General features: G+C 45.1%; 1 protein-coding gene and 1 pseudogene across 1 annotated transcript in view; one reads left to right on the top strand and one right to left on the bottom strand.

The window, feature by feature from the left end:
- The window catches only part of LOC147439828 (uncharacterized), an 81,057-nt gene that overhangs the window by 44,580 nt on the left and 22,208 nt on the right, over positions 1 to 14,269 (top strand). Inside the window, exon 3 of the mRNA XM_086485569.1 lies at positions 8,445 to 8,630. Coding sequence (XP_086341695.1) covers positions 8,445 to 8,630 — 186 coding nt within the window. The remainder of the gene's footprint in view (positions 1 to 8,444; positions 8,631 to 14,269) is intronic.
- On the bottom strand, positions 12,143 to 13,147 carry LOC147439829 (uncharacterized; annotated as a pseudogene).

The raw sequence follows: 14,269 nt of genomic DNA, 5'->3' as shown, positions 1-14,269 counted from the left end.
GATAGGAGATCTCTGACTAACTTCTAGGCGGGCTCTCTCAACAAGAGAGGGACTGATCACATCATGCATATTACCTGGGTCAAACAATATGACAAAACGTTGCCCCGTCATATGACCATAACATTTAATGAGAGAATCATCAATGGGAGGGTCATGAGAAACTTGGGGCACACTCGTGTTATCATTAATTGCATGAACAGAGGAAGTTGGTTCTGTGGATTCTTTAGATTCATTCGATTCAAGCTTAGGACATGTTCTTTTTATGTGACCCTTAATGTGACAATGAAAACAACGACCTTCCTTAGAATAAGTGCTTTGCTCTTCCGACGTGATGTATCCCTCCTATAATTCCTTGTGCTACCTTTTCATATGGAGTAAGCTTAGGTTTAGCAATTGTGTTAGCCTTACCCTTAGATTTATTGGAAGAATTTTTTTCTGAGAGACTGTTGGAAGATTGGTTAGAAGATTTACCATTCTTACCGTTCTTACCGTTCTGAGGGTTCTGAGAAGTCTGCGAGGTACTTGTGGAAGTCTTGTTCTCCTTAGGCTTTCCCTTGTTGTGCTTCATCTCCTGTGCGAGAGCAATCGCTACCGCCTTGTTGAGATCGATTGGATCGAGCACCTCGACATCGTACTTGATATACTCGTCCAATCCATAAAGGAATTCCTCTTTGCGCTCATCATCCGACTTGCGTAATTGGGTACCTAGCTGCAAAACACGATTAGAAAAAGACATAACGGGCATACCATTTTGCTTGAGAGCACGCCAAATTCCAATCGTCCTTCAATCGTACGAGTTACTGAGGTGGCATAAACCGCGCCTTGAGCTTGTCTTGGAAATTAGCCCAATTGAAGGAAAGGGGCGTGAGTTCATCGACTTCCTCTAGGTGCGCGGCTAACTGTGCCTCTTGCCATGCGTGGTACCAATTAATGGCATCACCGGCAAGGTACATAGCTGCCGTCAAAACTTTGCTATTTTCTGTCTTCTTAGTTGTCGCAAAATAAGCATTAAATTGATGCAACCAAGAATGAATAACCGTAGCATCCATCTTACCATCATACTTACTGAAAGTGAACTTCTCTGTGACTGGATGGTTGGAATCCGCATCATGGCTTGTGCCACTTGAGGAACTCCCACGATCTTTGGCTGGTTCGGATTTCGACGCAAGTACTTGTCGAATCAACTCTTGAGTGCGTAGTTCTCTTTGAGCCTCACGCTCGATCTCCAAGGCCGCGCTTCATGCTGTCGCTTCCTCCTTTCTTAGTTCTTTTCGTGCGTCGCGCTCGCGTTCTAAAGCAATGCGATTTGCTTCTTGCTCGCGGTCCTTAGCAATGCGATTTGCTTCTTGTTGTGCGGCAATTCTTTTGTTTTTTTCATCGCGCTCGCGGTCCTTAGCTTCCTGTTGTTTTGCTTTGCTTGCTGGTTGTGTCAACGCAACTCGATTCGTTTCTTCTTGTTGTGCCATCATGTCCAACATCGACTTGACCATCGCCTCCATAGAAGTTGGTCCAACTCGTGGCGTGGATGGCGAAGGGGGAGGGTCGGAAAAATCTCTTGGTGGGGAGAACTCTTCGTCGCCTCTCTCATGCTCATCACTTGTATGCGAAGTATCCATTCCTCTTCGAGTGACGACCATGCACTAGGATCTTTGGTTCTTAAGTTCACGAGGAACTTGGGTTCTTGAGGGTCTTGGGTTCTTGGGTTCTTGAGGATCTTGAGGTTTCCTTTCGCTTGCAAACCGTGTTTGAGAAGGATCTTCTCTTCACCCGAGTTCTACTCCTTTCTGCAGGCGCACCCCTTGGCGGCCTTGCGCTCACACCAAGGTTGCTTTTTCCCACCTCACGTCGATTGGCCGGCCGCTAAGTGCACGGTCCGCTCTCAATGAGTGAAAAGAGACACAAGGGGAGAGGCTGGATAAGCCCTTCTTTCGTGGGATTCCTGTCACTCTTCAAAAACACGATTAGGAATCGACACACCCAAGCGAACTTGGGTTCGTGCGACCGCACCAAGCAAAAAAAATTCTTGTGATTCTTGTGGTTCTTTCCTTGAGTGATACAGAACACTACCAAAGCTCTGATACCAATGTAAGATGTAGCGGAATGAATGTTTGTTCTTTCTCAAGATGAGTGATCCATATTTGCTCAAGGTTCCTTTTAGTTCTTATAGAAGGGAGAGCCTTCCGTTCTTAATGGAGAGTGCTATGATCACCAACAAAGTGAGTGTACACTGTGCGTGCAAGTGTATGAGACTAAGAGATAGAGAGAAGAGAGATACGACATCAGAGACGTTGTAAAACCCTCCTCCGAAGGCCCCACTCTCTTTGGCGAGAGCGGTCTACGATTGATTGCACAAACGGGTACAATGATGATGCATAAAACTGATGTCGACAACGACAACCGGGATGACGGTGACGACAATAGGGCTGAAAATGAGATGGTTCTAACTGCTGTCCAAAAATGCTTATTGCTGAAATCTGCTGCGGGTCCCAAAACGCTGATTTTTGGGGCTGTTTCTTGTGGGTCTTTGTCGCTGAAATTCTGCAGGTTTAGGGCTGAAAACTGAGGTTCTTCATGGCTGAAACTGAGGGTCCTTCCGGGGCTGAATCTGCTACTCTTCAAGGCTTGAATCTGCAACTATTTCATGGCTGAAATCGTTGCTTAAAACTGTCCGAGGCTGAAATCTGCAAATGCCAGGAAGTGTCAAAAACGCTAGGGCTTGGTGATGTCAGAAAACGCTAGGGTTGGGTCCTTGCAAAAACGCTAGTAAATGTGGTCTTTTGGTGATGACAACTGGTGCAAACCGCTAGCTCTGGGGATGATGGCGATGGTGTAATGATGCAGAAAACGCTAGCTTGGAGATGCTTCTAAAAACGCTAGGGAAGGGAATCTGCTGCTTGGAGGGGAAAGTCCACCAAGGTTCTTGTGAGAAGTTGCCTGCTGTGCTTAGCTCCTGTTGCCTCTTCTGCCAAATAGTGCTAGCTCTAGTTTGCTTATATATTTTCTTACCCAAATTGCCCTACCTACTTTTGTTGGAAAGTCACTTAAATTAATAAGTGAAAAATGTCAAAAATAGGTAAAATACGCTAAATGCACTGGAAAATTCCCCTGAAGGATTTTGATGGATTCTGATGGGAATTCCTACGATCATGATGTGTGCAACCAGAGGATATGCATCTATACTAAGTGACTGGGCATGCACGGTCTACTAATAGACTCACAAAAGTGCCAGATCACTTCTAATCTAGATTGACTGGACTGACTGAACCCTGATCATGCTGTAGCTTGTCCACGGACACATAGGGTTGGATGTGTCACGTGACATGAATAGTTCTTTTCTGTACTATTGAGCTTCTGGCTAAGGAAAGCTACTGGATGACCATGCTACTGAAGCACAGCGCCTATGGCGACATTGCTCGCATCCGTCCATACCTCAAGGATAAGACACGGTGCTTCTGTCACCACAACCTTGAGAGCTGCGAAAGCCTTAATGGCTGCTTCGAGCAAGTCCTTGCGCTGCTGGCGAGTCTTTACCTCTTTCAAAACATCAGTCATAGGTGCGGCAATGCGTGCAAAATTTTCTATGTGCGAACTATATGCTTGACATAAACCAAGAAAAGAACGCACATCATATGCAGCTTTGGGCAAATCCTAATTACGTACCTGTTCCACCTTCGCGGGGTCTAGCTTGATGCCTTCTGCAGAAATGATATAACCCAGATAAGTAACTTCAGTGAGAAAAAACTCAGATTTCTTAGCTGCAATGTACAACTGACACTCATCCAAACGGGTTAGTATCCTTTCGACATCCTTTTCATGTTGTTCTCACGATGCAGAAAAAATGAGAACATCATCAAGAAAGATGAGCACACATACACCAACCATATCGTCGAAACGGCCTACCATGAGACGATTAAATGTACCCACGGCACTTGTCAATCCAAAAGGTATAACAACTACTCCCATTGCCCTCGCTCTGTGCGAAAAGCGGTCTTGAAGATGTCGCCTTTGAATACTCGTACTTGATGGTATCCACTCTTGAGATCGACTTTACTGAAAACCTTTGCCTCATTGAGCCTATCAAGGATATACTCAATGCGAGGCATCGGAAACTTGTTCTTGACGGTCATCTTGTTCAATGCCCTGTAATCAACACACAAACGAGACGAACCATCTTTCTTGCGGACAAACAAAATAGGAGCAGCAAAAGGACTTACACTCGGACGTATGAATCCTCGAGCCACCAGCTCCGTGAGTTGCCGCTCTAACTCTTCCTCCTGTGTCTTGTTCAAACGGTAGGGAGCCTTACTGACAGGATGTGTCCCCTCCATAAGCTCGATGTGATGGTTCTCCGGCCCCTCAAGGGTGGAAGATCATCCTGCAAAGAGAGATGCTTAAACTTGGTAAACAAAGCTGAATACTTGTCTGGAGCCTGAATGCTCTGGGAAACTGGAGCAGCATAGATGAATGCCGCTTGTGCTCCTCGTCGTAATTCATGCTTTACCTGCACATGTGAAATGAGAGGCAAAGAATGCAGACCCTCTTTAGCACAAATGATCATGGGAGAGTCAGTCTTGGCATTTAATGTGAGAGTGTTGGCCTCCCAATCAATGAGAGGGTTATGCTCTCGAAATCATGTAATGCCCAAAAGCATATCACATTCTGAAAGAGGAGACACGAGAAATTTCCTACGGAAAGTAGCTTGTTGAATTGTAAACAACACATCAAGGCATTCTTTCGTGATGAGAGAGTTCATAATGGGAGCGAAGCCAGACTGTCACAAACGGGAGCGCACACGAATAAGAGCATAAATAATCTTTCAACTAAACAGAGTTGAGGGAGAAGTTTGACACAGTATTTGGGACCAGAAGAGGGGCTGGTCCCTCCCCTTAAAGAGAATCCTTTATTAGGGAGAATCTTTTTTACAAGCACAAGAACCCCTCCGTTCTAATTGTCTGGCTCGATGGTCGTTTGTTAGGTGCAGCGGAATGAATGTTTACGCTTTGCTCAAGATGAGTGCTCCGAATTGTGCTCAAGGTTCCTTTTGTTCTTATGGAAGGGAGAGCCTTCCGTTCTTAATGAGAGAATGCTATGATCACAAACAAAGTGAATGGACACTGTGCGTGCAAGTGTATGAGACTGAGAGATAGAGAGAGAAGAGAGATACGACACCAGAGACGACGTAAAACCCTCCTCCGAAGGCCCCACTCTCGTCGGCGAGCGTGGTCTATTTATGATTGCACAAACTGGTACAAACTGAATGCATGAGATTGATGCAAGTCTAGGCTATGTCGGCGATGACGACGGGGACGACGAGAGTGACCTAAGGGCTGCTGTCCAAAAACGCTATGGGCTGAAATCTGCGACTAGTCCAAAAACGCTGATTTGGGGGCTGTTTTCGGTGGGTCTTTGTCGCTGAAAATCTGCAGGTTTAGGGCTGAAAATTGAGGTTCGTTAAGGCTGAAAATTGAGGTTCTTACGGGGCTGAATCTGCTACTTCTTTAGGGCTGATCTTGATGTTTTTCCTACTGCTGAAATCGCTGCATGCTGTGGCTGAAATCTTCAAAAACGCTAGGCTGATGTAGGTCAAAAAACGCTAGGTATGCTGGTTTCCCAAAAACGCTAGCTTGTTGGCTGATCTGGCGATGATGCTGAGTGAAAACGCTATGCACTGGGCTTGCTTCCGTCGCGGTGATCTGCTGATGAGAAAACGCTAGGGTTGATTCTTCTTGCTTGGAGGAAATCCACCAAGGGGTCTTGTTGGAGAAATTGCCTATTGAGCTTGGCTCCTGCTGCCTCTTCTGCCAAATAGTGCTAGCTCTAGTTTGCTTATATACAAACTTAGCAAAATTGCCCTACCTACTTTCCAACAAAAGTCACTTAAAAATAATAAGTGAAAAATGTCAAAAGTAGGGAAAATAGGCTAAATGCACTGGAAAATTCCCCTGAAGGATTCTGATGGGAATGCTTATGATCATGCTGTGTGCAACCAGAGGATATGCATCTACACTAAGTGATTGGGCATGCACGGTCTGCGAACAGACTCACAAAAGTGCCAGAACACTTCTAAATCTAGACTGACTGGATTGACTGAACCCTTGTCGTGCTGTAGCTTGTCCACGGACACATAGGGTTCGATGTGTCACGTGACATCGTTCCTTCCCGTAAGGGAAACGAGTTCTCAATCCTTTTTCCGTCTGTACTGGGAGTCGAGACTCCGCAGACAATTTATGAATTCTGTTCTCGGAATTCCCAAGCGTAGGCCGAAGCCTTCTCGCTTCTTCTTTGCGATGAAGTACCTGCAAACACACACACAAACATGGGACAACAATTCGTATGGCGAATCCACAATAGATACCTGTCGCTCTTGCGCAGGAAAAGCGACTTCCGTGCTGCGCAGTCTCACGATCTCTTGCCTCTTCCGGCGGCAGAGTCTTCTCTTGTTGGCGCTGGCAACTCCTGCTCTGAGTGAAGGCATGTGGTGCTTTTATAGCTCCCTGGCCACAACAGGAATAGTCGAGCAGAGGTTGGCCGGGTAGAGATCGCTCCCTCCCCCCCCCTGCTGTTCTACCCGAAATAGAGAGAGAATTCGCTGGTTGGTTTTGTTGCTTTATTTTCTAAGTGGCTGCCCGCTTATTAAGTGGGTGGCCGGCATATTTTAAAGTTGGTCTGAACTTGCCCAAAAACTCAATAAAACCTTATAAGTTTAAAACAATGCTTTTCACAACACTTCCAAGGCGTCCCTGGATGCAACCACATGCACAAATGCAATGCAGACATAGATTCCTCGCGAGAAAGTGTCTGCTCTTCCCGGAAAACTCGTTAAAATATTCCGCTTTTTTAAGAAAAGTTTCTCAGAACCCATCTTTATTCTTGTGCTTGCGTCTTTACGCGTATTCCTCTTTCCAGTTCGGATTTCTTGCGAGACCAATGAGATAATTCCCTTTCCGATGCTCCTGTCACTCCATCACGTGACGCATCAGGAATACTCGTTTCCTAGTCTCTCCTACAGAACTAACGGTAAAACCCCTTCGCGATGCTTAATGTCACCCATCATATGACACATCAGAGTTTTCCGTTCCTGATGGCTTTCAATAATTCCAGTAGATCTACAGTTCCTAACCTTACGGTTCAAGTGCACATTTTTAAATATCCTAATTTCAATAAAAAGAAATTACTTGAGAAAATAAGAAAATAGTTCATTTAGCAACACAGACACCTCGAGAGGAGATTTCTGACTAACCTCTAGGTGGGCTCTCTCAACAAGAGAGGCACTAATCACATCATGCATACTGCTTAGATCAAACACTATGATAAAACGCTGACCCTTTACATGACCATAACACTTCATGAGAGACTCATCAATATGTGTGTCAAAGACATGAGAAGATTCAGCTTGGTTCATTAAAGTGCTTGTGGTAGCTGTGGGTGCCTTAGATTCTTTAGGTGGGTCTGTCTTAGGACAAGCCTTCTTAATGTGACCCTTGACGTGACATTGATAGCATCTACCTTCTTTAGCATAAATCACTTGTTCTTCAGCCGTTATGTATCCTCCTATAATTCCTTGTGTGGCTTTTTCATATGGGGCTAGCTTAGGGTTTGCAGGTGCTTTAGCTTTACCCTTAGATTCATTTTGAGAGATTTTTTCTGAAGGATTAGAGGAAGATGGGCTAGAAGAGTTACCATTCTTACCATTCTTACCGTTCTTACCATTTTGCGGGTTCTGAGAAGTTTGAGAGGTTCCTTGAGAAGTCTTGTTCTCCTTAGGCTTTCGCTTACTGTGCTTCATCTCCTGTGCGAGAGCAATCGCGACCGCCTTGTTGAGATTGATTGGATCAAGGACCTCCACATCATATTTGATATACTTTTTTAACAAGTATCTAGTGTTGAAGATAGAAGAGCTTGAAATTCAAGAACTAAATCTTGGTGTATATCTCTTGGTCCTAGTGTGAATGACTGAAAGTCTTATATAATAAAAACAATTGGATTAGTTTAATTTTGGTACTCTTCTTTCATTTATATTTAATTTCCCTTTTAATTAATTCATGTTTCGGTTAAATGTGTAAGTTTTTAGATTGTGTATTTTTTGCAAGTCTTTTTCTTTGGTTTGTAAGTTCAGAGTTTTGTGACCTTATATATGTGCAAAGGGTCATCGAACCTTGGGTTAGGTCTCTAGAACAAAGCTACATTTGGTGGATTTGACTTTTGCTCATACTCTGCACTAAAGAAATACAATGCCTTTTATGCCATTTAATGAAATGTTAAATTTTCCATATTTGCTGCAAGCTTGCCTCTCAATCTTTGCAAGGTGGAGTATATTTTCTCGTATGATTGATGTTTACCTTGGTTTTGATTGTTCAGGATTTATTGAAGCTTGCTTCTCAATCTTTGCAAGGTGGAGTATAAGTTCTCGTTTGATTGATGTTTACCTTGGTTTGATTGTTCAGGATTTTTTCAAGCTTATGCAACTAAATGGAAGAAGAGGCCAACATGAACGGGTCGTAGACTTGGTGGAGCTTATGCACAAATCAGGGCTCAAACCAAATGCAAGTGTGTATGACTATCTGATCCATGCTTATTGCAAGGCTGGCTTGATGGAAAAGGCTAAAGAGGCCTTCCTCAACTTCGATTCGGTATGATGCATTGAATTTTCTTTCTTATGTTTCTGTAAGTAAATTCCATTCAAATACATTTGCAATGAGACTCCTTCTAATTGTTTGGACAACATCTGGTGATAACAATGTAGACAAAAAAATTGTGTCTTTTAAGGCCAATCTTTTGTGTGTAAACCTAATTGTGCCAATTGTATATGTTCATATAAAATTTTTCTTAGCATTGGCAGAGTCTCTTCAGCATGTGGAGACTACTGCCTTGTCAGTGAACTTCTTTGGCATTCCATAGATTAGTTAAAAGCCAAGCCCTTTTTGATGATACTCGTCACATGCACATGCCAGGATCGGTTTAATAAATAGTCTCTTGTTGTTTCTAATGAAAATGGTTTGCTAAACAATATCCACAATGTATGTAGAATGCAACATCTGCATTGTCAATCTTGGAGAATAGGTATATGGTTAAGTACTCATAATAGCCAAGAGACCACATGATGGATGCTCCTAGTTGGCTGATTTGATGATGCAACATTTGTAGTGTCAGTCTCATAGAGTATGAATGTTCTTGATACCCATGATAGCCAAGAGACCACATGATGGGTGCTCCGTGCTGGCTTACTGTTGATTGATGGAAGTCTGGCAAATTGGTAACATGGAGGCCAAATCTTTGATCTTGATCAAGCCTTGACTCTTGCCACCTTGACATTGGAGGTGTGACAGGTTTTAGGGTTTCAGTTTTTGCCCGTGGTCAAAGACGCAATAGATTCTTGTGTCTGGTTGACGATTCGCATATAATGGTGTTCCATTCCTAACTCTTGGTCAAAGTCAGAATCCTCCCTATTTGCGCAATGATTTTCTCTCTAAAGTCAGAAGCTACACAAAGATTTTCTTCTAATTATTCTATTTGATCTCATTATTCATAATCTCATTTAACCTCTTCTGATACTTCTCAGTTTTGGGCAGATTATTTCAACATTTAGCCTCTAGTTATTTAAGCATGCATCTTAGGAAAGTCAACCTCTACCACCATAGGTTCTCCATCTTGGCCGCCACCACCATCCAGCCACTCATGGTTTCATTATGGCTTTAGCCTTACCATCCATGCCAGCTCCTGTGACCTCCCACCCCCAAAGCATTCAAGGATGACGGTCCTATCAAATTCTTTACGTTCTCTGGCCAAGGTAGAAGCTATTTGGAGCTGAAGAATGTGCGTGGAGGAGCTTCTTGGGTTTATGTCCTACTGTTGGAGGTTCATCAGAATGTTAGCAAAGATCGATCACTGTTGCATGCCCTTACAAAGAAAGTTGTTCCATTTACTTGGGGACCTTTTCAGATCACAACTTTTGATAGGATAATGGAAGCACACTACAGGACATGTTTTGATTCTTTTGGGTGTTCAGCAGTGATTAGAAGTGCATTGTGAAGCATGTAGTAGTGTTGATGCTGGATGGCTGTGGTAGCTTACGAGAGTCAACTACTCCTGAAGTTAGAAGGGTTGCACAGATTTACAAGAAAGGGCTTTTAGCCATTGTTCATTTTTGAGTTCTTGGAATCATTATTTGCTAAGTACGACTTATTTGTGCATGCCGATCGGCAGGATTTGAGTCTTGAGATTTTTTTTTATCTGAGCCATATTTTTTATCTATGATCTCTCGGCTGATTAGAGCGAAGGCCTCCGTGCCACATGAGATCATTAGAGTGGAGTTAGCAGCCCTCCCTCCCGAATGGAGATAGAGGGGCTTACCAGATCAGTCTCCTTCAACATATGGGATACTACCAAAGACAAATATGCTAAATTGGCCCTTGAGTCCTCCAGACAATTAGCTTTACAGGGGGACACATCATACTTGTATGCACAGATGTCATCATGGTTCTAGATACATGGCTTCAACATGGACATCTTACCTCCCTTCTAGTACTCCCTTGATGCACCATCGTTGTCTCTTACACGGGTGGAGATTACGGACACCAGGAGGACATGGATAAAGCCGACACAGGAGTTGGGCACGAAGATGACTTTCTAAAAAGAGCATCTTCTCCAACTCACAGGGGATGGGTTTGTGATTCAACCCACCTATATGGACACACATCTATCTCATGGGTTATGGGTTACGGTGCGACATTGGTCAGATATGGACATCTTCACACCAGCTTGAGATCGAGACTTGTAGATTCAGAGGGATACCTGCAGGCAGCAGGATATGCCGCCTATGCCATACAAAGCAGAGATAGATGCATTATATATGCAATGCACAATGTATTCAAGATACGGGTCCCTTCCGTTGTCTATTCAAAGAAGGCTTCGGACCCTCTCCAAAGTCATGAGCTATCAGGACTGAAGATATCTTGGATTGTATCTGCTTGAGTTACACAAGCATAGAGACAATTTATTGAGGAGATCTGAAGAGAGACAATCTAGAGCATAGCTAAAGCTACCAAGGTATCATAAAGTTAGAGCTTTGTTCGGGGTTCCTGGAGCTGAACCCATGAACACATCCTCTCCAATCCTCCCAAGGCCATATACCCTCTTGGTCAATCTAGTCTCTGCTGCTCTCTTCAAAGAAAACATTGGCCCAGAGAAGACTACCCCAAGGTAAGTGTATGCATCTGTGTACTCCACAGTCTCCTGACCATAAGTGAATGCAGGGGCTGATCTCCTGATCCATTGCAGTGTGGTGTTTACCAAGGTTTACAAACAATAAAGAGCACGGGCTCCAAACCCTGGTGCCCTTTTCAGTATTTCTTTAAGTTCTAAAGCATGAGGCCTGTCAAAAGCAGCAAGCGCGCTTCACGGAAATCGGTACAACTGCCACATCTTTAGCGTAAAACACAGAAATCTGTAAAGGTGCCACATTAGCATTGCCAAGGCAATTCGCGGGCGTCCGTACAGTTGCCACATCATCATATTTTTACGTTGGTCATTTGTGGGTCGTGTTTTGGCTTTAGTCAAAATTGGGCCCCCATCGGACGGGGTCCCATAAGTTGGTGGGAACTTTTTCTGCCTCCGCTGTTACTTCTTCTTCTACTGCTTCTTCTTAGGGTTTAGGCCCCTTGGTTGGGCTCTGTAAATCGGCTCAAGTCTTCAGTGGCTTGACACGTGAGCAGTTTGTGACACAGACATGATATCAGATTCAACAATTTGCAACGGATTGATCTCATAGGTCATTTTGGCCTTTTGAAGACGTTAATATATCATCTCTCTCTCTCTCTCTCTCTCTCTCTCACACACACACACACACACACACACACACACACACCCACGCACGCACGCACATTGGAGATTGCCAATTTTGATGCATTTTAGCCGAGGCCAGGTTGTGCTTTTTGTGTCAGAGAGAGCCAAAGAACACGTTGATATATTATTTCATTTCATCTCTCTCTCTCTCTCTCTCTCTCCCCCCCCCCCCCCCCCCCCCCCCCCCCCCCCCGCGAGAAAGAAAGAAGAAAGAAAGAAAGGTTTACGTCTATTAGAAGGCCGAAATCGGTCTATGAGACAAATCAATGTACTTGGGTGTGTCTTCCGTCAATCGGAAAGACAAAAGTGCTGAAAAAATTGATTGACTGACTGACTGATAAAGTTGATACAAATCTCCATGATGAGAGTGTGAGTGTGTGGAGCGCTATCACTATGGTAGCCTATATGCAAGAGGGTAGTACACGCATGATATGCATCTGGGTGACTAACTAAACTAGCTCCATCCTGTGCTAATGGGTGGGTGTAAGATGTGGTACATGGGTGGAGCTGGAGCGAGGGCTACTCGGATGGCTGCAGTGGGGTTGGCCATCATCTGGGCTCGTCTCTCCTCAGTGGCTCGGCGATCACGGGTTTGAATCTCCGCAATCTGGCGTCGATGAAGTCTGGGGGCCCGGCAACCTGTAGCCCGGGGCCGTCTCCTAGCTCTGGAGGTCTCAGCCTGCTGAAGAGTCACCCCTCTGTGTGTGTCGGGTGGTGGGGGGGAAGGTAGATGTCGTGAGACGAAGAAGTCAGTGAGTTGGGTCTGTCTTCCTCCTGTTTGAGCTGTCGTGGGCTCAAGTAAGGCCTCTCTGTGGCTCTGTATCTCTAGTAAGAATCGCCCCAGCTGGCGCTGATCTTTGGAGTCCATGATCTCTCAAAGGGTAGGCTGCCCTGTGAATAAACCCTCGTATCTGCCTCTGATGTCATCATATGCTCTGCATCTGCATACAAAGTGCTCCTCATCCTCTAGCTCTACTCTACATACCTGGCATATCTGCTCCTCTCTGGGGGTGTCTGATGCTCTGCCAGTCTCAATCTCTAGTCGATGTGAGGAAACCCTCAGCTGGCCAATAGCTACTCTCGAGCTGTGAGGCATGTAAGTATCCATGTATCGTGGTCGCTGAATGAACCTGTCTGCTAGTATGTCCTGGAATTGATCTCGGTAATGTGACCGTCTAGATGCCAGGTCGGGTGTGAGCCATGTCCGACTGGTGTAGAGCTGCCAAAGATCTTGTCTGAGCAGTCTTCCTCTCACTACGTGAGAGGCGGATGTGGGGTGAATCTGGGTCATACTGAAAGGGTGGTAGTCTATCCATGTCTAGACCCTGTCTGTCAAACCATGCTCTAACCTGAGTGTACCAAGCTTTGTCATACCCTGTCTCTGAGATCTGTATAGTTGCCTCAAATGCTCTGCGTGTGAGTCTGTTTGTTGGGAGCTCTCTCATCTACTGAATGAAGGAGATAGTCTGGAACAATGCCTCTACTATCATGGGAGGTGCCGCTAGCTCTACTCTGATGATGTCATGTGGAAGTGTCCGCTTCCCGTGAAATAATCGCGAGATCATACGTACCTAGGGCCTCTCGACCGCACTCCACTAGGTGTCTGTGAGGCCTGGGGCCCAAACTGTCGCTGCATACATCATAGCTGGTGTGACTAATGTGTCAAATAGCCACCCCTTCGTACGGGGCTCCTGAAAGTGTGCCTGGTGACATCGCCGCTCTAACATGGCCAACGTTGCGTACCCCCATGTCAGTCAGTCTGTAGCTGCCTGTCTCATGGAGAAAAGACCAGGCAAACTCGTGAATGTGACTCCACGGTAGACATATGAAGTGACGACCTCTATCGGTCTGAAGGCGGCTGTGAATACTGCTGTAGCTCTCACCATGGGAGAGGTGTGGAAGATCATGACCTTGGTCTTGCCAAGGTTTACTGTCAAACCCCTGTGTGTACAGAACTCATCCAAGGCAGCCAAGTGGTGCTGTAATCCCTCGGGTGACTCTGAAATCAATACAATGTCATCAACATATAATAAAATGTATACAGGTGTACTTGCGAGGTCTGACCCCTCTCCTCCAACTCGTAGAATGTAGTCCTCGATCTTGTCGATGTAGAGTCCGAATAGAGTGGGGGAGAGTGGGCAGCCCTGCTTAACACCAATGGTGCTAGCAACAGCCTCAGACAAACCTCCTGAACAGCATACCCTCCCAGTCACCTGCTCATAGAGTGCATAGACGGCCCAAATCATATCTGATGGTATCCCCAAGCTCTGGAGGCGTCGGAAGAGCCTCTCTCGTGACTTTGTATCAAAAACTTTGCGGAAATCCACAAAGCAGCAATATAATCTCTTCTTCCGCACCTTTGCCCCATCAATGAGGCAGTGCAGAATGAAGATGTGATCAATAGTGGAGAAGGCCCGTCAGAAACTTG

This window comes from Adiantum capillus-veneris, chromosome 16, assembly GCF_014529385.1.
Source record: "Adiantum capillus-veneris isolate H3 chromosome 16, ASM1452938v2, whole genome shotgun sequence".
Taxonomy (NCBI): Eukaryota; Viridiplantae; Streptophyta; class Polypodiopsida; order Polypodiales; family Pteridaceae; genus Adiantum; species Adiantum capillus-veneris.
The sequence above is the reverse complement of the archived record's forward strand: the minus strand, read 5'-3'. Positions and strand labels throughout refer to the sequence as shown.